We start from the raw sequence: 24560 nt of genomic DNA, 5'->3' as shown, positions 1-24560 counted from the left end.
GAAAACAGTTTCAGAACCATTTCAACAAAGTTACTGGAACGGCTGAACGAAAATGTACCAAATATAGTATTAAAATGAACTTAAAGAAAACAAAATATCCAAAAGGCAATGAGGCACTCCATAATATCAGATAGAAATGGTAGACAAATACAAATATCTAGGAACATTAGTTACTCGAAACGCAGAACAAACACAAGAGATCAATGCCTGGTTGCCCAACAGATCTTAAGCTTAAGACGTGCCTTAAGCTCAGCTTACGAAACTGTTGCGCCATTGAGTCTTAGATCAATTTTCAGCTTGCCATAATGGATTGCCACGTGGATTATATCTTAAACTTGGTCTCAGTTAAGAGGTGCTTAAATAAGAATCGAAAATTATGGTGTAACGTGAGTGAGACTTAAAGCGGCCCTATCTATAAGCTGAGCTGCGCTAAGCTGGAGCTTAAGATTTGTTGCTGCAACCAGACATAAAAGCCGTATAGAAATAGCAAGGGCAACATTTGTGAAAATAAAACATATATTGTGTAGTAAAGACCTTAGGAAGAAGACAAACCTCCTGGTTACGAAATCTATTGTATGGGAATGGTTTAGTTTAGTTTAAAAAATAAGAATTGCCATCTTGGTATACAACCTTCGATTGACGATGGAACCTTAAGAAGAAGAAGTACAGTCAATTTGAAAATAAACACTTCCAGATCAAAAGCCATTTTCAAAATAAATGGTAAAAATAGACTTTTAAAAACATATCCATAGTTGCAAGTAAAGATGTCAAATTATAAAGAGATATTTGAAGAACAATTATAGATTCCACAAAGAATCAGTTTCAGAACAAGATCTACACTCACCGGCACAAAATTCCGCCACCCAAAATTTTTGAGTAAGTTTGACAATTTATAACTTTATTACTAGTCTATGTGTTATTATATCTATGGCTCACACGCCAGATGACGTTCGGCTGGACCAGTGTCACAAAAACACCGCCACAATAGGGAACTTGCATAAAATTTTAAATTCGAAAAAAATGTTAAATCACAACAGAACATAATTTAAAACATGTATCAAAGATAAAAAAGTTTTGTTTGTTTTTTGGTTTGGCCCCTAAAGACGATTAAAAATTCAAATTATACCAGCCAGCCCAAAACGCGTCGTGACGTCATCGGGCTATATGTTTACATTCTGAACCAACAAAGTAAACAAAATTGTATATAATTTTAAATTAGACATTATAAACGTCAGTAGAAAATGCAGTTATGTGACGTTACAAGTGTTTTTGATCGTTTGAACTATTCATAGAAAATTTGTACTTTTACAAAATGGTTTTATTTTCCATAGTAAACCTTCTTTCCTTTGCTCCAATAACTATATCAAACTCCAATCTCAACAAACTGGTATATATTATTACAATGACATACGATAAATGTCATTAGAATATAAATATTTTTCCTTTAATCCGCGACGACGAGCTGGCCAAATACCCAAGTAGGTGGAGGCCAATAAACTAAAGAAAAAGCAGAAGAATATACCTAAATATAACCATAAACGGAACCATATAGTTAAACTATGTGACGTCACGGGTCGTTTGAACTATTTTAAAATACAGAAGACTTTAAATTTGTACTTTTAAATTATTATGAGTTTTTGAAGCGTGAAATTTTGGAAATCTCATTTTTATACAAAACTGAATAGTATTATGTAATAAAAAAATGTGCAAGTTCCCTATTGACTTGTAACACTTTAGGAGACTCCCATGGGTTCAACTACATTAGTTTGCCGCACGCCACATTGAATAACGCCTACAGCCCTATTTATCTCAACAACATTAATAAACTCATTTTTTAGTTAAATTGTGGCTTATTTCCCATTTAGAATAGTTAATTACAAAAATGCCGCAAGGAAATAGCATCAGAACAACATCTCAACAACAGTTAAGGAGGGGGTATGGTTTGAAATATTTAATTTTTTTTTATTATTTCAAATAAAAGTGCATACTTTCAAGAATACTCTCTGAAAATTTCAAAATAATCGGAGTAAAATTACCAGAGATACAGGGTGTTGAATATCCCTACCTTTGACTCGCTTTGCCGCGGCTTCGCGCCAGCACGCCGGAGCGTAGTGAGAAACGTTAAACAACTGTTCGCCTTCTCTTTTGTAGATTACTCCCCAATTTAAAAAACATATTCCAATATTCATCACTTTACGATTTGGCAGACAAATAAGAAGATGAAGATGCAGTTGTCAAAACTTTAAACGCATTTTTCTCAACACTGCTTTTTCAAATGCGGTGGACATTGTAACTGAAAAACTACTCGGCCGATCTACCTGATATTTTGCATAGATTTTCTTTGGACATTTCGTGAGGTACCAACGTCGAGATATTTTTCGTTTTGTGCTTATTTTTTGTTCAACAATATTAAATCTGTTGGTTTTCACAAAATTTTTATCAAAAATTTCGTATTTTTGACTTTTGAGTGATACCAAAAGTTCAAAAATCATTAAAAATAAAAAAACTCAACGTTGTTACCTCGTGAAACTCATAAGCTAATAAAATCTTTTTGAATTTTTTGTTTCGTATAATCCAGTGAGTTTTGATGTCCACCGCAAAATCCATTTTTTTTTGAGCTGCCTGCCAAAATTTGTCGCCAATGGCTTATTTTTCAATATTTTGGATTTAATTTTTTCTTAAATATTCTTTGAATTGTACTTAATGTGTTTATTTAATTTAAAAATAAAATAATTCTACCATAGTTTCGAAAAAAATTCACAAAAATGTGCTTGATATGTTGATTTCAAACCATACCCCCTCCTTAAATGACATCGTTCCATGATAAAAATCAATATTTTCAATGCAATCAGTAAACAAGAACTTTATAGCGTGAACAAAATCGAAACTATGTAGCAGAATATTTGCTGCAGTATATAAGCTATAGGCTACGGCTCCACGGGCGGGAAATTAACGCTAGCAGTAGCAGTAAAATGAATTTAAGGTTCCGCGGAACGGAATAGGGATAGCCGAACTGTACCGATTACAGGACTTGTGCGTAGTCGGTTCAGTTCGGCTATTCCCATTCCGTTCCGCGGAACCTTAAGTTCATTTTACTGCTACTGCTAGCGTCAATTTCCCGCCCGTGGAGCCGTAGCCATAGTTTTCCCTCTCCTGTAAAAAGCTTTGTCAAATATTCCAGGGGCGTAACAGAGGGCCCCGCAGCATGAAGCTTGCGGGGGGCCCCAATCGCTTAAGAGCCCCATCTTGTCATCTGATATTATGTAAAAATCTGTTATTGTTATATTATTTTTACGTTGTCTGTTTAAATTTAAAAACGTAAAAATTTCTAACTAGACGTATTTGCCAAGTGAATCATCTCATAATATCTAGAAACTTAATCCCTTCCGGCCTACCGAAATTTTATGGCAGCGACAATAAACTATATAATGATTTGTACGTGACTATTGAAAGATATTAGAATTGCAATTTGCCGAATTTAATAACAATATTTTTAAATCTAAAAATGGGTTTTCTTTCTCTCTGTTCTTTACCTACTTTTAGTATTTCGATACAATATTATCGCCAGTAGTTTCATATTGGTTGTTTGCATTGAATGTTATTTATGTTTGTGTTGTTTTACGGTTATAGTTGCATCAGTTTGGTACGCATTTATGTAACAATTATTGACGACTTTTCTTGTGTAATCATTGGACAATCTCTCAACAGATAAACGGTAAGATAAGGAAATTATAACACTTACGCTTTAGGGAAGTCAATGTAGAAAAACTTGCATTGTTTCGTTTTTGGAAAAAATCAAACAAGCTTATATTTTTCTAAAACATTTTTTGTTAGTTTATATATCTTATTTTAAAGTTTTTAGTTCTACTCACAGATGCCTCTAATTGTTTATTAATTTTTTAAACAATAAAACTGTTTTATATTAAATAATTTTAAAAGATATCGATGAATTCATCATTTTACTTTGTTCAAAAATGTTTCTATTTGCTTTTTGATTATGCTGATTTCGAATATGTCATTAAATCAGGGCCATAAGTACGATGTTGGGGGCCCCGGGGCAAACGTGATTTGGGGGCCCCCTACCGGTGGGTCTGGGGTTAATCACCCAGCAGAAGGAGTCCGGGAAAATTGATATTTAACCACTTGAAAACGCATTTGATTGTACTCCATGACTGAAGTTTCCTGTACCTACCTACATATGGCTACTTTAGTTGACCAACACAAAAAAAATTTGAAATCACATTATTTTAAGCTAAATATTTACCATCAATATAACATATTTTCTGTTTTCATAAAAAATATACTACATATAATATAATGTTACTTACATTCTTCGGCTATAATGTAGGTTTTTAATCGCGTTATATTGCCTATAGGCAGTATAACGCGATTACAATCGCGGTGCCCCCTTCGCCGGGGGCCCCGAGGCACTGACGCGGTTGCCCCAATGGTAGTTATCTACGGCCCTGTCAGACATTATAATTTGAAAATTCAAAATAAATTTTTTTGAGCACTTATACAGTATGTTTGCGTGGCTTCGAACCATATGAGAAACATTTTTATTATCAATTTTACGAAAAAAGTTATTCTTCATGAAATGCTCTGAATGGTCTTAAATCTGAGATACAAAATAAGCCAGATAAACCATCAGATAACAAAGCTTATCAATTTTATACGAAGTAAGTCAAAAAATAGGAATTTAACTCAAGGATAAAGTACTTTTATATTTAACAATATACAATTTTAATTTTAATATGTAATTATATCCTTGTAAATAATAAATTAATTTTTCCCAATATTTCTCAAATTACCGATAACCAACATCATTTTATTACAATTTTAATAACTATTTTATTATTAATTTTTTAATTTTACGAAAAAATTCTTTATAAAATTCTTATCAGGTTCTTTATAAAAAGTTCTGCATTATCTCAAAACGAAGATTCAATCGTATTACATCACATTTTACCAACTTTATACGAGGTATGTCGAAAAATATGAATTTCTCTCTAAGAGTTAAGTACCTTTATAGTTCAAAATATTTTAACTGGAATGATATAAAATTGCATATTTAAACATAGTTTTTAATTGCGAACAACTTTTTATAATAAAATTTTTCAATATTGTAAAATATAAAGGTGGTATAGGAACTATTAAGCGAAATTAATATTTTTTGATCTACCTAGTATAAAATCAATAAAATTTAATATCTGATTATTGCAACTTAAGTTTTATACCATGCAGAACATTTTATGAAGAATATGAAGAATAACTTTTTTTTCGTAATATAGATATGTAATAAAAAAGTTTAAACCAAGCTATGCAAACACACTGTATAAGAAATCAAGAAAGAATTGTTGTAACATTTACTATTTTTAAAGCTGGTTATTAAATGTATTGTAGGTAAGTTCAGTAAGTTGTACAGAAAACAACAAAATAAATTGTTTATTTGGAATGGGTCTGTATACCAATAAAGAGATGAGAAATGTAAGTTGTTATGAACAGTGAATGATAACGCTAACACAAAAAAGTTTTTGTTAAATAAGTCGTATTTAGTAATTGTTTAACGCGGGAGCAGTCGCGCTCACTTCTGTCAGATAAGCAGTCGCGCGTAGAACAAAATCTAGCAATACGAATACGAATTTAAAACAAAGTTCAATTTTATATTATTTTTAACAATTTTAAAACTAATTGGTTCCCACCAAAGCCATAAATTCCACAAAAAAAATAAAACTGAAATTAAAAAATTTAAAAAAAAAATCCTACGCATTACTACAATCTTCTTCGAGGCACTTACAAGTGGAAAGTTATGTTGCAACATTTTTCATTAAGTTATCACGGAAAATGATAAAAAGTTGGATTTTTTCTAACGGCGCGACTGCTCCCGGGTTAAAAGAGGCCCCATTTAAAATTCTGCGGGGGGGCCCCGACGGAGTTTGTTACGCCACTGAAATATTCGCTATCACTTTTGTCCATTTGTCGTTATGTTTACTCACAAAAATCTACAAGATGAGCAACTGTGCAAATTCAATTGAAATTAAACGATCACGTGAATTTATTTTTATTAATTTTATTATATTATAAAAATATCCCTAGACTTTTTCGTATTATTTTCTTTCTTTCGCACCTAAAAGGTAAAGAAAATTAAAATTGACTTCGTTAGTGCAGTTCTTCGTTACGTACACAATCTGCGCGCGTCTACTATAGAAATAGCAAACGTCAGGAAACGGCACAGTTTGCTCCAATCGCTTAAACCGGAAGGTGGCTGAAACCTTAAGTTATTTCATTGGCATTTCACGAAAAAATATAAATAAAATCGTTTTGCCGTGTGATGGCTTTTCTGCGTTCGGTAACTAAGCAAAGTGTCTATAAAAAATACGGTTTATTTTTCGATTCGTTTCAAAATTTCGGAAAAACCAATTTAAATATCGGTCAAACCGCATTAAAATCAACAGCCGCAAGTAGTACCTTAGTGCGAAATGCAACAAACGCCGTCGAAAGCCAGTCTCCAAAAGATCCCCTTGACATTAGTTTTTCCGACCCTAAGGCAGCTTTCAAAAGCAAGACCAACTGGGAACTTATTAGGGCATACCTGGTTTATGCACTATGTTCCGTCGAGTATTTGGTTACCCACAATATGAAGGTAAGTGTTTAAAAGCATAATGACCTCAAAATTCACACAAAACTTCATGAAAACCAGATCTATTTTGCTGTACGCCGGTAGACCACCGGTCTATCTTATTTTTAAACTTAACTGTTACGCAAAAATAGACTCGAAACTGTCATAAAATTTATCATAATAGATTCAGCTTGAATCATAATTGCTTGCATAATTTCAGTGAGGACAATTCAAAAAACGATTAAAGTAGATGTATTACCAAATATATAAATCATGAAATGGGTATATAATCAATTTTGTTACTCGAATATTACATAATAAAAATATTTCAGACACAATTATTTGCAACTCCGTTTCGTTTGTTGATGTTGGCAATGAAACCGGAATAACCTTCAATCGATTTTAGCGGCAGAATTCGTACATGGGCAGTGGCGTGGCCAAAGACAAATTTAAAAAGTACAGTTAGACAGTATTAGACCATCGTCTGATTGAAGAAGTGATCCGATTATTAATTATAATTACGAAATCCATATATAATTCCATACACAAAATATGAACCAACTGAAGCCGCTTTTACTTCTTGGAAATCTTTCAATCTGTTTAATTCTGAAGCTGCCTCTGGTTAATTTCCTGGGTGGTAGATTGCCAACTATCCCTCCATCTTTTGGGTGGTCTTCCGGGGATCTTGAACCGGGCAGGTTGTTTTCTAGGGCAATTTTTGTGGTCTTAGGGCCGGTTTCACAAAGTCAAGTTAAGAGATAACCAGAGGTCACCCCAATATATTATAATGGGGAAACCTCTGGTTATCTCTTAACCACTAGTTAACTTTACTTTGTGAAACCGGCCGTTACATGGTTGTACCACATCCTCTTGGGCTGCCTTCCCCATCTTACAATATCTTGAATTTTGCATTGCTCTCCAATGTTTGTATTTCTCACCATGGCTCTTCTTGTTTTCCCCCTCTATTGTTCTTAGGGTTTTCATTTCGGCAACCCTTAGCATGTGTTTCGTTTTGTTGGTGTCTTCTGTGCCATATGTCATGATCAGTTGTATGTGAGTCTTGTAGAGTAGATTCTAATTTACTATCTGTGCACATATATGGATTTGACCAGACTATCTCCCGCAGACATTCTGACAATGCAGATGCTTTGTTGATCCGACTCCTCAGGTCCTTTACTGGGCCGTGGGTGCTTGATATATCTATGCCCAAATATCTGAATTGCATCACTTGTTCTATCGGGTTATTCTCAACCACTAACTTACATCTGAGTGGATCTTTTGCTATTGTCATACATTTAGTTTTGTTGGTAGAAATGTTCATATTTAGTTGGCAGTTTATTTGAAAGAGCTGTCTCTGAAGATCATCTTCTGATTCAGCAATAATTCAATTGAAGCCAAAAATAATAATTAGCACATTGGGCCTAGTAGACCCATGGCTTGATTGACCATTCTTCTCCATCTGTTCTTGTCCATTGCTTTCATCCTCCAATTTGTGAAGTTGAGTGCTTTTAGATCATCTTCTACATTCATTTTCCACCATGTTCTGGGTCAACTTCTCTGACGTCCTCCAATTGTACTTGACAGTAGCATTTTTGGTAGAACACCCTCTGGTATCCTCTCTATGTGTCCTAGCCATCTTAGTCGTTGGTTCTTATTACCCCTAGTATGCTTCTTGTTTCTTTTTATCTAATGTCCAAGTCTCTGATGCATAAGTTACTATAGGCCTAATACCCGTTCTGTATAAATATTCTTTATTTAGCACCTCTTGATATTTCTTAATAACCTATTTAATGCATAAACACACTTGTCGTATTCGCTTTCATTAGTCTATTGTCGATTCCTTCTTCTATATTTTATTTTTGTGTTATACTTAATTGTTTCTAGATATTCGAACCTCTCAACTTCCACAAATTTATACTTATTTACTTACTTAAGCCGTCCTCTTATATCTTACAGTGTCAAGGTAAGTGGAGAAATCAGACATCTCCATGCCTTTCAGTCAGTATTCAATCTCTCTGCCTCTCTCCTCTTAATTAATATTTATTTTTGCACAAGCCTTTCCAATATCCGCTTTCCATGTTCTTGCTGGTCTGACCTGCATCTTTGTTGTCTGTTTTCGGATGCAGCTTTTCATACCCTCTTTACAGTTCTACCTTCACTCGTTCTTGCCATAATGTGTCCCCAAATTTATATGAATTATTATTTGTTTGTACTGTTAAATACTTTCCTCTTACATATTCTTGGTCTATGCATTCCATGTATTTTGTTTTTATGTCATTAATATATAAGTAGTCCTTTTTATGGCTTTTCCTTCAAAATTTTCAGTTATCCATGTAACTTCCTTTTTGCTTCTTGATACTATTGCTATATCATCAACAATTGCCAGGCATTGATGCTTTTTATGATATATAATTATTCCTTTTTTATTTATATTGGCTTCCCGCAGTATGTTTTCCAGAAGGAGACTAAAGAGAATAAATAGATAAAAGTGGGTCACACTCCTTCATTTATAAGGAAACTGTCTCATATTACATTATTTACTTTTATTTGGTTTTCTGTTCTTCTTAGTATTATTTACTTTATATCATATTCCTAGTTCTTCAAGTGATTTCCTTCAAGTTCCTTCCTTTTTAGTTTATCAAATGCTTCTTTAAAGTCTATATAAGTAGGTAATATCGTGGTTGGTTTTTGGTATTCATAGCTTTCTTCTAGTCTCCTTCAGCAAGAAAATATGTTTGTTTGTACTTTTTCCTTATCTAAAACCTGCCTGATATTCACCAATTATATCTTCCATTCTTTTTTTAGTACATTCTTTATATACATTGCCAATATTTTGTATGCTACATTTAGCAATGCTAAGCCCCTGTAACTGTTGCATTCGCTCTTATCTCCTTTTTTGTAAATGGAACATATTATTGCTTCCAACCATTTTTTTGGTATTTGTTTCACTCCATATTTTTTCGTTTAATATCTTCATTTCTTCATACATGTAATTTCCTCCATATTTGAACATCTAAGAGTTTATTTGGTTGTTTCCTGGACTTTTCATATTTTTTAGGCTCTATAATATTTTTAACTTCCTCTATAATAGAAGGCATCTTGTAGATAACGTTTAGATTTGACTGTGTACTTGGACATTGTTCCTTGTTATCTAAGTTTACTTCCATATTTTCTTGTCCATTCAGCAAATGTTTGAAATATTCCTCCCATCTGTTTAAAATGTCTTTTTTATTCATATTTATTTATTATACAGTGTTCTGTTTTTGCCATTTTGACTGCTCTCTTTTTGCTATGTTTCTCCGTGTAATATATTCCTTCTTATCACTTTCTATGAGTTTTTGGTTATATTTCTTCTAGGCAGTCTTTTCCACTATTAATATTTTGATTTCCATCATTCTGTCAATTTAAAAGTGGATAACATAAATAAGTTGGAAGTGTTTGAGATGTAATGCTATAGAACAACGTTTCCCAACCGGTGGGTCGCGACCCACTAGTGGGTCGCGGACGGATTTCAGGTGGGTCGCGGCGTGACTTTTACAGTAGCTGAGTAGCGTACACGTACAGACCAGTTTTCTCCCAAGCGCCAGTCCACCCGGTTTTCTCCCACTTGCTCTCTTACTCAGACCCAAAGTCAAACACTCGGTTCTTTTTCTCAGCCTGGCTCTGGTATTTGCCCTAGTAATAACATACGACAGTGGCTTGATACTCTTTCTAGCGTTGTTTTCGTTTAAAAGTAGAGAATTTTTCACTACTTTTTACACTATTTAACGATGGAAAATTGGCTGAAAATTGAGTCTTGTGTTAAGAGAAAACTGCAATCTACTGGCGAAGGTGATCTTATTCGTCCATCTTCTAGCAATGACTCTAAAGTACATCCAGTATTTTCAAATGTTAAGAAAGGGAAGAAAATGTTACAAAAATTATGTGTCCTGAATAGGTACCTTCAATACGGATTCACGTTCCTAGGTACAGAAGAAGAACCGATACCCCAATGTACACCTTTGTTTCGAAACGTTGGCTAAATCTTTCGAAAGTATGAAGCCTTCAAAACTTCATTTCAACCACATTTCAAGTAAAGATCTAGAAACCTTAAATAAACCTTTGATGTTTTTTCAAAGAACTGATTTTGCCTCGGTCGAATATGGAAAATGTGGTGTCGGGACAAGTTAATAAATAAAATTACCATGGCCTCTTACCAGCTGTCTTTGCTAATAGCTAAAAATAGCGCTCCTCACACTGCAGAAGATAACCTCATTTTGCTCGTCCCTTCTGTTTCACGAAAAAGCAGATCAACAGATATGTAAAACGTCGTGAAACGTCGAATCAAAGAAATGTCTGTTAACGTAAAGGAGAAACGTATATCTGCTATGAAAGAAAATTACTTTTATTCTTTACAATTAGACGAAAGTACAGATATTGCTGACAAATTTAATTTGTTATGATCAGTAAGGTTTAGTTTCAATGGATCAGTTGAAGAAGAAATGTTATTTTGCCACACACTAAACACCATTACAACTGGCCAAGACATTTTCGATTCCTTGAATAGTTTTATTCGCGAAAATGGAACTAATTGGTCCAAATGTATCGGGCTTACAACCGATGGAGGTGAGGGATGGGTCGCGAATATGAAAAAACATCAGAAGGTGGGTCGCCAGACATAAAAGGTTGGGAACCACTGCTATAGAAGGATTTTGAAAATACCATGGATCCAATGGGTTGAGGCCATAAAGAACATCAAAACAAGAAACCTGGAATAGTTAGGTTACATTAACAGAGGTGCAAAATATGAGATATTGAGGCTCATAATGCAAAGAAAATTAAGGGTAAAAGATCCATAGGAAGCCGAAGAATTTCCTTGCTGAGAGACATAAGAGAGCGGTAAAGTTGCAGCTCATTAGATCATTTAAGAGCAGCCACCTATTAGGTACGGACAGCTGTGATGATAGCCAACCTCTGATAGGAGAAGGAACTACAAGAAGAAGAAGATTCTGATTCCACATACTTCTTACTCTTTATGGTTTATATTGTTCCATTAAATATTTTCCACTTTTCTTCGAGATTTCTTGGGATTTCTTCATATTTTCTAATTTTTGAACTCTTTATTTGTTTTGTGTTGGTATTAACACTACTACTATTACTACTACTTAGGGCCGGTTGTTCGAACGCTAATCAAAAATGGAATCAACTGATCATTATCAAATATTTAATTACTGTCACCAACTGTCAATGTCAACTTTGTTTGGGTTGCTGAAAACATAATTGATTACAATTATGAGATTTATTAATCAATTATGTTAATAATTGTTATGTTAATTAATAATTAATAATTGATTACAATCAACTGATTGACGTACGAATGAGGGGTGTTGTTATTTGATAGTTGTTAAGGGGACTTAATTATAATCAACTTCTTGATTAGCTTGCGAACAACCGGCCCTTAGTGTAACTATTGATATTAAATATAATAAATTGTAATAAATTGACATAAGTATTCTATACCTACTGCTAGTATTATTGATATTGCTCTGGCTGAAATATTCTGGTTTTATGGGTATTATTTTTTGATTAGACTATAGAGATCTAAGTATAATTAATTTTGGATTAGAAATTCAGTTTCCAGGAAGATTAGACTAAAATCAGTATCATGAGTCTAATATCTGCCAGATCAAAGTTTCATAAAATATTTTTTGATATTTATGAAATAATCTTTGCAAATTGTCATATAACATTTTATCATTAAAAATAAAACTTATTACATATTTTCAATGCCATATGTATGAAATAAAATTGTTTGTAAAAGCAATTAAATTGTAGTACAGTTGAGGTTTCTCCTGTTGTGGTACAAACATATATATTTTCATATACAGTGGAGGTTTTAATTATAATTTGAAATTACTGCACTTAGTATATCTTTTTATATCAGAAAACGCAAAACTAAGTATATGAAAACTGTGGAAGAAGATAATCTAAAAAATTAAAACTATAGTCATAGTCTATACTCTATACTCTATACATTCATTTATTATCAAACGTAACTGGAATACGTCGGAAGCGTTAAGATGTTTTATTTTTTGCATGAAAACGGCGCTTCGTAGGAAAAAAGGAAGATTGTATTGTCACAAATTAAAGGAGGAATTCTAAAATGATTTTTAATTTGAAATATCTTAGTGGCATACTTACTATTTTTTTTTCTTCAAAAACTTCAGACCATTACCTGTATGCGCGCCAACGCCAATGATGAATATAAAATTCTTGATTGTATGTCAAAAAATGCACAATAAATAACTACCTCTTAAATCCCACTAAATTTCATTACAATGTTGCTAGTAGTTTCGGCAAAATCATAAAAAATGTGTAAATTTTTTTCGACTACCTGTATCTTGAGAACGGATAGCGTTACAGAAATTTTTAACTAAGCAAATCCCAATGATTTTTCAGCTTTTTACTTATCCTAGAGACGGTGTTACCTTTTTTTAACACCCTGTTGTATGACAAGAATAGGTTAAATTACAAAACAAATTTATCCTTAAGGTTTTTGCAGGTGCTTGTAATTTCTCATAAAGTAAACAGTATAAGTAGTTGAGTGTATAGTTATCAAACAGACGAAATGTGATATAGTATTTTTACTACAAAAACGTTATTACGTAGGTCAAAATTTTTGACGTAAGAGAACTGTCAAAACATTAGAATGTGACTTTTCATTATTGCCATGTTTATAATAAACATGGCAATAAAGAAAAGTCACATTCTAATGTTTTGACAGTTCTCTTACGTCAAAAATGTTGACCTACGTAATAACGTTTTTGTAGTAAAAATACTATAAATTATTGTCTGTGTAATTTGCAAATCACTTGTGCTTATCACCTTGTAGTATTCAGTCAGTAGATAATTTTGTCTGGTAGAGTTTTTCACATACACACAGTTTTTTTGGAAAGCATTTAAAAAAAGTAAACAGTTTGCAAAGAACACTTTGGAAAAGAATGTATAACGAATATTAAGGGCATAGGTGCAAAATGTCGCCTGTGTTTTAAATGTATATTAATTTTTTTCGAATTCTGAAAAAACTCATAAATATTTTTGAAAAATTTAAACGCAGAATGAAAGACTACGTTATTACCAAGGGCCGAAATTTCCTGAAAGCTACTTTAGTGTTTATTTTAATAAGTTACAGGGGTGAAAAAAAAGAGAAAATTTAGTGTGATTTTTAATTTCAAATATCTCATTTAAAAGTAACTTTTTGGTTATTCTAAGGTACTTTCGGCCCTCGTTAATAATGCAATCTTTCATTCTGCGTTTAAATTTTTAAAAAATATTTATTAGTTGTCTCAGGATTTAATTTATTTACTCTTTTTGGACTACGTAGGAAACCTTCTCGTTGAATATTGAAAAAAATCCTTTGTAAATGGTACAAATTTTTTTTATTAAAAATCCCTTTAAGGGCTACATCACAGAACGTTTTCGATTTTATAAAAAAACCATCATCAGTGTTAAAACAGGTGGATGCCAACTGCGCCACCAAAGAAATGTTAGGGTAAAAACCCTTTACATATTATATAGTGGCATTAAAGGTGCATACTTAAATAAAACACCTTAGGAGGGATACGTATTAAAAATAATAATGCCCTTAGGTAAGGTATGGACCTTCCCAACACGTGGGATGTAAATTGGGTTGTTTACATTACAATGATTTAATGGCAACATAACAATGATTTTTCCAATTTTTGTCATTGATGGTATACAGCCAACTACAGGAAAATTTTTGTTTTCCTTGTGGATTTCTCGTTGGAGCTTTTACCACGCTGAGCAGATGGGACGTGAATTACAAATTTTAAAATTCCCTCACCTTCCGATAGTCTTGGCACCCGCATGGCTTATAATTTTTAAAAGCCTGGGAGGTTGTTACCAGAGAAGGTTCCCACTCTTCAATCTGGTGGTATGTAGAATGATATTTTATTGTTGTTTTATGTATTATTAGATTGAAAATTTAGTTTGTGAAAATATGTCATTTTAGAAGATGCTAAATTGATTTTTTCGAAACAGATATTATTGCACATCAAGCTGGGGCTAGTTTCTTACTTAACAAATCGATATGAAGAGACAAGGTTTGAGGTTGCCGTCCAAAAGAATACCAAGAAATTTTACAGAAGCAAGGGTTGAAGAGCTCCTTTATAGGATAATGCTACTGTCTTATCCACATTAAAAGAGAGTAAATTAGAGTCTGACCAGGTTTTTATTGTATGTAGATCAGAAGTTATAGTTGCATGAAGAGTTGCAATAGTTGAGTTGTTCCAAAAGATACTGGTACCATCAGCAAAAAGACAAATGTTTCCAATGATTTTTAAATTAGTGATGTCATTTATAAAGATAAGGAAAACTGGAGGAACCAATGCTAAATCTTGTGGTACTCCACATACTTTTACTCCACATACTCCACTTTTTATTATCCAAGTAAGGTTGGAGTCAATTCAAAGAAATACCTCGAATTCCGTAGAAATTTAATTTTTTTATTAAAATGCCGTGATTTGCATGATGTATCTACCTTGATTATTATACAGGATGGGCCAAAGAAAACAGTCCACCTCGATATTTGGCAGTAGTTATTAGATTTTAAGGAAATGCCGAAACAGGTCGATTTTTATTTTTAAATTACAATTTTTTTATATATATTTCATACTAGTGACGTCAGCCATCTGGGCGTGATGACGTAATCGATGATTTTTTTAAATGGGAATAGGGGTCGTGTGGTAGCTCATTTGAAAGGGTGTTCAATTCTCTATTCAGTAATTTAAACATTAATATCATTATTTATACAGGGTGACAAAAAAAATAATTTTTGAAATAAATTAATTGGCGCAAAAAGAAGACTGTATGCAATATTTATTTAACTCAAAATACATTATACTGCTGCCAGAATATCGAAAAGAAATGTTTATTTGTGAAATAAACATTTTTATTTTGCAAATATGTTTACCTATTTCACAAATAAACTTTCTTTTCGCTTAAATTAAATCACAAACAACTTCCCACTTACCTCTTGGCTGTTTGAACTTTTAATATAAGCAAAAAGCAATGTTTATTTGCCGAATAAACATTTTTTTCTTTTTTTTTTGACAGCAATATTTTGAGTTATTTACATACATTCTTCTTTTTGCGTCAGTTAATTTAATTCAAAAATTATTTTTTGGTCACCCTGTATAAATAATGATATTAATGTTTATATTACTGAATAGAGAATTGAATACCCTTTCAAATGAGCTACCACACGACCCCTATGTCCATTCAAAAAAATCATCTTTTACGTCATCACGCTCAGATGGCTGACGTCACTAGTATGAAATATAACAATTGTAATTTAAAAATAAAAGTCGACCTGTTTCGGCATTTCTTAAAAATAACTACTGCCAAATATCGAGGTGGGGTGTTTTCTTTGGCCCACCCTGTATATTAGGTACGATTTAAGTAAGTGAAACTAAAAAATTATTAAATAAATGTTGACTCAGCTGTTATCAACATTCAATAATTGCTTGTAATAATAATTCTAGGATACCTTTAATTTGAATCGTAGAAACTTTTGTCTCAGTTTACAGATTTATGGGAAAACCATTCATAATATCGTCTAAACATTCTGTAATATTCTTTTAATAACTAGCGGTTTGGTATTTTTGCTAATAGACCAAGAGGCAGCGCTGAAAAATCTATTTGAATTTACTAAAGCTAGATTTTTCACAGTTCATTACTGTGAGTGTGTAGAGAAACATACTGCGGTAGGTCAAGCGAAACGTAGAACAGGTGTTACTGAGAGGGTATCAAAGTTGCTTTCCTACGAAGGTAATTATTTCCATTTACTAAGGCTGAAAATCGGTACACACATTCTAAATTAAATATAAATAAAAGTTATTATAGTCGGTCAGCTGTATGACGGGACAGAGCCGGTCGGTCGGCCCCAATAGTCGATTGAGAAAATGAAGCATTTTGGCTCGCAATTTTTTCTTCCAGCATGGATTTACTTGAAATTTTCACAGAAGGTAGGGAATAGTCCAAGAATCATTTTCTATATCATGCCGCTATCATACGCTAAAACCTTGGGGGTGGTTGCCACCCCATCTCGGGGGTGGGAATTTTTTATTACATTTTAACCATGTAATTCGATGTAAAAAGTAATTCTAAGAAAAAAATGCTTTTTACATTTTCTTCGTAAAACTAATATTTTTCGAGTTATTGCCGCTTGAAAATAACAGTTTTTCGACGAAAAAATTGACTTTTTTAGAGGGTTTTTTGAGAATACCTCAAAAAATATGCATTTAATAAAAAAACTGTAGATATCGAAATTGTATCTTTTAGTAACACAAACCAAATTCTTTTCCTATAATATCTTTAAGACCAATACAAACCGAGATACGGCATGTTAAAGGTTAGCTTTTTTCGTCAAATGCACAATTTGAAATATTCAAAGCCAAATAATGGGAAAAATTTGCATTTTTCGAGGAAAAATTAAATAATCTTTTTTCAAGTATACAATTAGACCTTTCAAATAATAATAATAAAACGATTCTAGCATGAAAATTAAGCGACTTACAAAAATAATGTCGGTACCTGCTTTTCTCTACGAAAAAATCAGTGAAAAACAACCCCCTAACTACCTTCCTAATTCAAAATTGGTCTTCACCTTTCTGCAGTTCCTTTTATATTTATATTATCAATACACTTAAGGAGTTTGACCTATTTATAATGACTAATTTTGGAAAAATTGGAGTTTAAAGAAAAATTGATTTTTTGCAATTTGGTATTTTTCACCTTTTACTTCAAAATATCTCCGAAAATACTGAAGATATGAAAAAAATTATAAAGTACTAAATTGTAGCTTTTTTATTGACTAAAATTACCCTATGCATAGATTTTCATTACAGTGAAAGTTAGCCAGATATAGCTGTTTAAAACCTCTAATTACCAACAAACACCCCCTTATTCGAGTCAATAAAAAACTAAGGGCCGGTTGTTCGAACGCTAATCAACAATGATCATTATTAAATATTTAATTACTGTCACCAAAACTGTCAATGTCAACTTTGTTTGGGTTGCTGAAAACATAATTACAATTATGAGATTTATTATTAATTATGTTAATAATTATTGTTATATTAATTGATTATAGTCTCAGAATTGTAATTAATTATGTTTTAACAATTGACATTGACAGTAATTAATTATTTGATAATGATCATTGTTGATTAGCGTTCGAACAACCGGCCCTAAGGCATCTTTAATTTACACAGGAATTTACAAGGAATTTAATTTACACAGTCTTGTAGCTCTTTAAAAATCCTACAAAATCATTTTTGAGGGGTCACATTACTGAGAAGGTATCAAAGTTGCTTTCCTACGAAGGTAATTAAATCCATTTAATAAGGCTGAAAATCAGTACACAATGAGATATAATATTTTTCCAAAATTAGGCATTTTAAATAGGTCAAACTCCTTGAGTGTATTGATAATATAAATATAAAAGGAACTACAGAAAGGTGAAGACCAATTTTGAATTAGGAAGGTAATTAGGGGGTTGTTTTCACTGATTTTTTTCGTAGAGAAAAGCAGGTACCGACATTTTTTTATTATAAGTCGCTGAATTTTCATGCTAGAAACTTTTTTTTATTTTTTTTTTGAAAGGTCTAATTTTGTATACTTGAAAAATTTTTTTTTAAATTTTCCTCGAAAAATGCAAATTTTTCCCATTATTTGGCTTTGAATATTTCAAATTATGCATTTGACTAAAAAGGCTAACCTTCAACATCCCGTATCTCGGTTTGCATTGGTCTTAAAGATGTTATTGGAAAAGAATTTGGTTTGTGTTACTAAAAGATACAATTTTGATATCTACAGTTTTTTTTATTAAATGCATATTTTTCGAGATATTCTCAAAAAACCCTCTAAAAAAGTCGATTTTTTCGTTGAAAAACTGTTATTTTCAAGCGCGAATAACTCGAAAAATATTAGTTTTACGAAGAAAATGTAAAAAGCATTTTTTTCTTAGAATCACTTTTTCCATCGAATTACATGGTTAAAATGTAATAAAAAATTCCCACCCCCGAGATGGGGTGGCAACCACCCCCAAGGTTTTAGCGTATGATAGCGGCATGATATAGAAAATGATCCTTGGACTATTTCCTACCTTCTGTAAAAATTTCAAGTAAATCCATGCTGGACGAAAAAATTGTGAGCCAAAATGCTTCATTTCCTCAATCGACTATTGGGACCGACCGACCGGCTCTGTCCCGTCATACAGCTGACCGACTATAATAACTTTTATTTATATTTAATTTAGAATGTGTGTACCGATTTTCAGCCTTAGTAAATGGAAATAATTATCTTCGTAGGAAAGCAACTTTGATACCCTCTCAGTAACCCCTGTTCTACGTTTCGCTTGACCGACCGCAGTATGTTTCTCTACACACTCACAGTAATCAACTGTGAAAAATCTAGCTTTAGTAAATTTAAATAGATTTTTCAGCGCAGCCTCTCCGTCTATAATTAAAGTGTATTATTTCGTTCGTTTTTATGAATAAATCAAAAGTACGTTGCTTGCTTGCTTGCACTTGATCAAGGTTGAGAATTTTATCCTAGACTGAACCCCCACCAGTTTTACTTTAAGACGATCAAGGTTATTCTTAATGTAGATGTTCGTAGTTTTATTCTTTTTATATTGGATACTCCGGTTATAATTTACCTACTCACCTATAATATAAAGTAAGCAAATTCGTACGTTAACACGACATACGATCGCGTATGTCGATCGTATTATCGAATTTTTATTCTTATAAATTAGCTGAAGGGAGAAAAAAGAGCATGAAATAAGGTGGTTCAGTGTCGGCCGAAAAAAAAGAGCTGATCGAATTTATTGAGACGTATCCAAAGTTAAAATCGGGATAATTTACAAATAATTTGACTTGAAAATCGGCCTAAGCATGGTGTCCAGCGACTACTGTAATCTTATCTGACGTACACCAGCTGGAATCTTGACTGACTTGTTCCTTCATTCTAAGGGACTTTCGGCCCTCGGTAATAAAGTGTTCTTTCATCCTGCGTTTAAATTTTTCAAAAATACTTATTAGTTTTCTCAGGATTCGAAAAAAGATTACATTTAAAATACATTGAAAATTTTGACAGGCGTCAAAATGTTCCTTTCCTCTTAAGGGGATGGGTACGTATTTTTGGCTGCAATGCTATTCAAATGGGTTTCATTTTTTTCGAATCCTGAGAAAACTAATAAGTATTTTTGAAAAATTTAAACGCAGAATCAAAGATTACGTTATTAGCGAGGGCCTTAAGTCCCTGAGAACTTCTATAATGTTTATTTTAATAAGTTACAGGGGTGAAAAACTAAGAGAAAATTTAGTGTGATTTTTAATTTCAAATATCTCATTCAAAATAAACTTTTTATTTATTTTAAGGGACTTTCGACCCTCGGTAATAATTTAGTCTTTCATTATGCGTTTAAATTTTTCAAAAATATTTATTGGTTTTTTCAGGATTCGAAAAAAATGAACACAATGTCCGTGGTAATATTTTCCAAATCCACAATTGTCTTACAACGCACTCAGTCGAATAGAATATTGTTAGCATATTGCCAGTCAGACAGTGACAATTAGTGACAATTTTTAAATATTTGACATGGCATCGGGAATATTTTGAGTTGTTGATTAAATAATATTGATAGTGTATTTGATAAATAATATATTTAAGACGTGAACTTAATAAAAAGTTATTTATTGTGTATTATTTGTGGAAGATCCAAGCAGAGAATAAATCAGGATAATATATTCTGTGATCCAAGTATTTTGTTGTTAAAGATGTTCAAAATTGTAAGGGTTCCATAGTAACAATATATTATTAAAAAGTCACTTTAACACTTTTCCTCTTTTCTCGATTCAATCACTGAATACATAGTTAGTGAAAAAATTATTACATTTATTAACTGAATTAATAATTTGCAATTATACAAATAACAGTTATCCAAGAACATTCAAAAAGCCATCTCTTTAAGTTAATGATGGCATTTTCAAGTAGAATGACATTCTAGTAATGTTTACATATCCATACCAAGCGCGGCTCCTCCTTAGGGTCAATTGGTCAATGACCCCCCTAAAATAATCTCATAAAAATACCAATTTTATTAAAAATATCTTTTATCTAAAACTTCACTCTGAAATATAAAATTCTCTCTCAGCAGTCTGCATTGGCAAAACAAATATAATAGATATAATAACGTCGCGCCTCGCGCTATACACAAGCCCGTGGCTGGGCCGTATTTTAAATTGTCTATATACAGTTCTTATGGCTTATGGACAAATGCATGTAAAATAGAAAAGAGACGGCAGATAGCAATTTCGTGGGCGAGAGTGGGAGTGACCTTTCCGTCGTATACCTCTAGTAGAGTCGACGGCCTCACGTTTAGTTAGTTACCGTCTGCTGACCGCACTTCACGGCAGGTCTATATCGATCGCGGCGTATTTGCGTAATTTATTTTGTTTTGTTGGATTTTTTTGTGATTGTAACAAAAACAAGATGAGTGTTGTTGACGAAATAATTGCCTTAAAATCTGCTGGAACACTAAATTATGAACGGCGGCTTGAGAAAAAAGAAAGTGGTCGACCAAAACCAAACATGAATTTAAAACAAACAACAAAGGATAGGGGTAAGGACATTCAAAGATATTTTAAAGAATCAATGTACAATTTGTGTGATTGGATTTGTGGCTGCAGTGTGAGAAATGCATTTTTTTGCTATCCGTGTTTACTGTTTTCGAATGACGCTGTATGGGCGAAAAATGGAGTAACTGACATTAAGCATTTAAAAGTGAAAATTACAAAACATGCCTCTTCAACTACTCATATAAATTCATCAATGAGTTACGCAAGTTTAGGACGTGTTAACATAAGACAGCAACTTGATAGTGTATATCGTAAATCTGTGCATGACTTTAATGAATTGGTATCTAAAAATAGGTATATTTTAAACAAACTAATCGACTGTGTAAAATTTTGTGGAGTTTTCGAAATTGCATTGCGCGGTCATGACGAAAGTGACAGCTCCAATAATCGTGGAATTTTTCTGGGCCTTATCGATTTTGTTTCTGAACTGGATTTAATGTTTAAAGAACACATTGAAAAAAGTACAGTATTTAAAGGAACATCGAAAACAATTCAGAACGATATTTTAGAATCAATGTTAGCCATTGTGCATACTCATATCATGAAGGAGATTGGCCAGACAAATTTTGTGGCCATTCAAGTAGATGAGACCACAGACAGCTCCAATAAAACGCAGATGATTATCATATTGCGATATGTATTAACTGGTATTGTACATGAAAGATTTTGGAAATTTGTTAACCCCCTAGGTACTACAGCACAACATTTAACTAATGTAATATTGGAAGAACTTCAATTATTAAAAATTAATGAAGCACCTGAAAAATTGATTGCCCAAAGTTACGATGGTGCATCAGTCATGAGCGGTAAACTGGGAGGAGTACAAACAAAAATTAAAGAAATATACCCAAATGCACACTTCATTCACTGCTATGCCCATCAATTTAATCTTATCCTCCAAAAAGCGGCGAGTCAACACAAACCGATAAAAATATTTTTTGCAAATTTACACGGATTTTCGTCCTTTTTCGGCCGATCTCCAAAACGTACGATGGTTCTGGATAGAGTGGTTAAAGTAAGGCTACCTAAAGCTGCGCCTACTCGATGGGCTTTCAATACAAAATGTGTTGAAATTGTATACACTTATAAAGATGATTTAAAATCTTGCTTAGAGGAAATTATTGATGAGGAGCAAGATGGTAACAATATAAATCAAGCAACTGGTTTAAAAAGACATTTGGAAGATGAGCATTTTTTATTTTGGTTAAATTTTTTCCATAAAATAATGCCCCATGTTGATATATTGTTTAAACAATTGCAAATGCGAGACATTGATGTTATATCTGTCAAAAATTGTATCCTGTCTTTTAACAACAATATCCAAATAATTAGAAATACTATTTTGGAATCAGAAGTACCAAGCACATCAACAGCAAAAAAAAGAAAAACTACTGCAGAGGATCCAAAGCGACGAACTGCACTTGAAATTTGTGATATTATTATATCTGAAATAAATCACAGGTTTAGTTTCAATGATCATCTCATGATTTCACAGTTATTCTACATAGAGAAATTTGAAGCATACACTACCAACTTTCCGCAAAATATTTTAAAAATGGTGACGGCTAATTATCCCACAGTGAATATTTCCAAACTAAAATCGGAACTTGAAGTCTTATATTGTCGTGAGGATTTTCGCAATAGTGCTGGTGCAGTAGCCATACTTCAGCTTTTTATTAACATGAATTTGTCTGAAACATTTTCTGAAGCAGTGAAGTTATTAAATATTTTGTGCACACTCCCTATGACAACCGTGGAAAGTGAGAGATGTTTTTCTACTTTAAAAAGAGTAAAAACATTCCTGCGTAATACGATGGGACAACCTAGACTTAGTGCCTTGTCTATGCTGAGCATCGAGAAAACGCTTGTCAAGAGCATTCCAAATTTCAATGAGAAGGTCATAGACTATTTTGCAGAACTAAAGGATAGAAGAATTGACTTAAAATATAAAAATATTTAAAGTAAGTTTCGTTTTAATAAATTTACAATTTATTATACTATAAATATTCCTATCTATATATCAGTCAATAACCTGTTCATACCATTTTTCCTATATTTTTTAAAAGATTTACTCTAAAAAAAGACAAATTTAATTTTCGGAAAACTAGGGTAAATAGTATTGAGTTTTATCTAAGTCTGTATTTTTTATCTAAAATATAAATGCTAAAAGATCTTTTAAATACTTTAAAAAATCAACAGTTTGAAGTTTTCAAACCAAAATGACCCCCCTGAAGATTGACCCACGAGCCGCCGCTGATCCATACCATTGTGAATTTTACTACACGTAATTTGCCGTGTAACGACAGAAAAAGTAGGGATAGCCGTAAAATTTTTTAAAAACTAACTATCTTAAATAAAAACTAATTGGAAAAATTTTTTACATAAAAATTTTTGTAGAAGACTCGTAAAAATTGTAATTATCTAGCTCTTAATAGTTTCTCGCTCATTAAAAAACCATCTGCTATCTTAATAAATTTTTATTTTTGGGCACACAGGATTTTGTTTTTTACGTGCTCTACTTCAAGCCTTATGACAAATCGTAGACATGCTGTTATATTTACCAATCTCGTCACTATGTCGCTTGATCTAAAAAAATATTAGGTTAGAATAAATGTTTTGCAAGAATGTTGGCGCTTGAAAATAAACTGCGCGTCATAGAAAACGGGCACCCTAAAAAATGGGTCATTTTTGATGTCGCGTATCTCATAAACCTGTTGTCCGATTTAAGTGGTCTTTTGAATATGTTATAGCCCTATTCTTTGTCAATATCACTGTATTAATATTTTTGCAAAACAGGTAAATTTTCATTATATACCGGGTGTACGAATCAAACTGTGTTTTTTTCTCAAAGTTCGCAACACCCTGTGTCATATTCTAGCATTTATAAAATACTGAAATTAAAACCCAACTATAGCCTCAGATTTTCTTAACATTCTGTTTTTTGATTCATTCATTTATGATGGATAATACAAAAGTTATGTACTTTAACAACTAGACATGCTCTTTATCAGTACAGGGTGTTTCTAAAGAAGTACGACAAACTTTAAGGGGTAATTCTGCATGAAAACATGATGACCGGTTGCTTTATAAACATATGTCCGCAAATGCTTCGTTTCCGACATACAGGATGTTGAATTTTTTCTTAAAAACTGACGATTTATTTATTGCCCTAAAACCGGTTGAGATATGCAAATAAAATTTGCTGGGTTTTAAGACGTAATTTTTTAACATTTTTT

The 24560-nt window shown here is 32.5% G+C and overlaps 1 protein-coding gene across 2 annotated transcripts in view; it reads left to right on the top strand.

The window, feature by feature from the left end:
* Positions 1-6231: 6231 nt before the first annotated feature.
* Positions 6232-24560, top strand: part of LOC114335358 (proline dehydrogenase 1, mitochondrial) — a 219584-nt gene continuing 201255 nt past the window's right edge. For both annotated transcript variants that reach the window (XM_050655614.1, XM_050655613.1), the window contains exon 1: positions 6232-6643. In XM_050655614.1, the coding sequence (XP_050511571.1) occupies positions 6332-6643 (312 nt within the window). In that variant the 5' untranslated portion in view covers positions 6232-6331. The remainder of the gene's footprint in view (positions 6644-24560) is intronic.

This window comes from Diabrotica virgifera, chromosome 7 (genome assembly GCF_917563875.1).
Source record: "Diabrotica virgifera virgifera chromosome 7, PGI_DIABVI_V3a".
In the NCBI taxonomy this organism is placed as follows: Eukaryota; Metazoa; Arthropoda; class Insecta; order Coleoptera; family Chrysomelidae; genus Diabrotica; species Diabrotica virgifera.
This window is presented reverse-complemented; position numbering and strand designations above follow the sequence as displayed.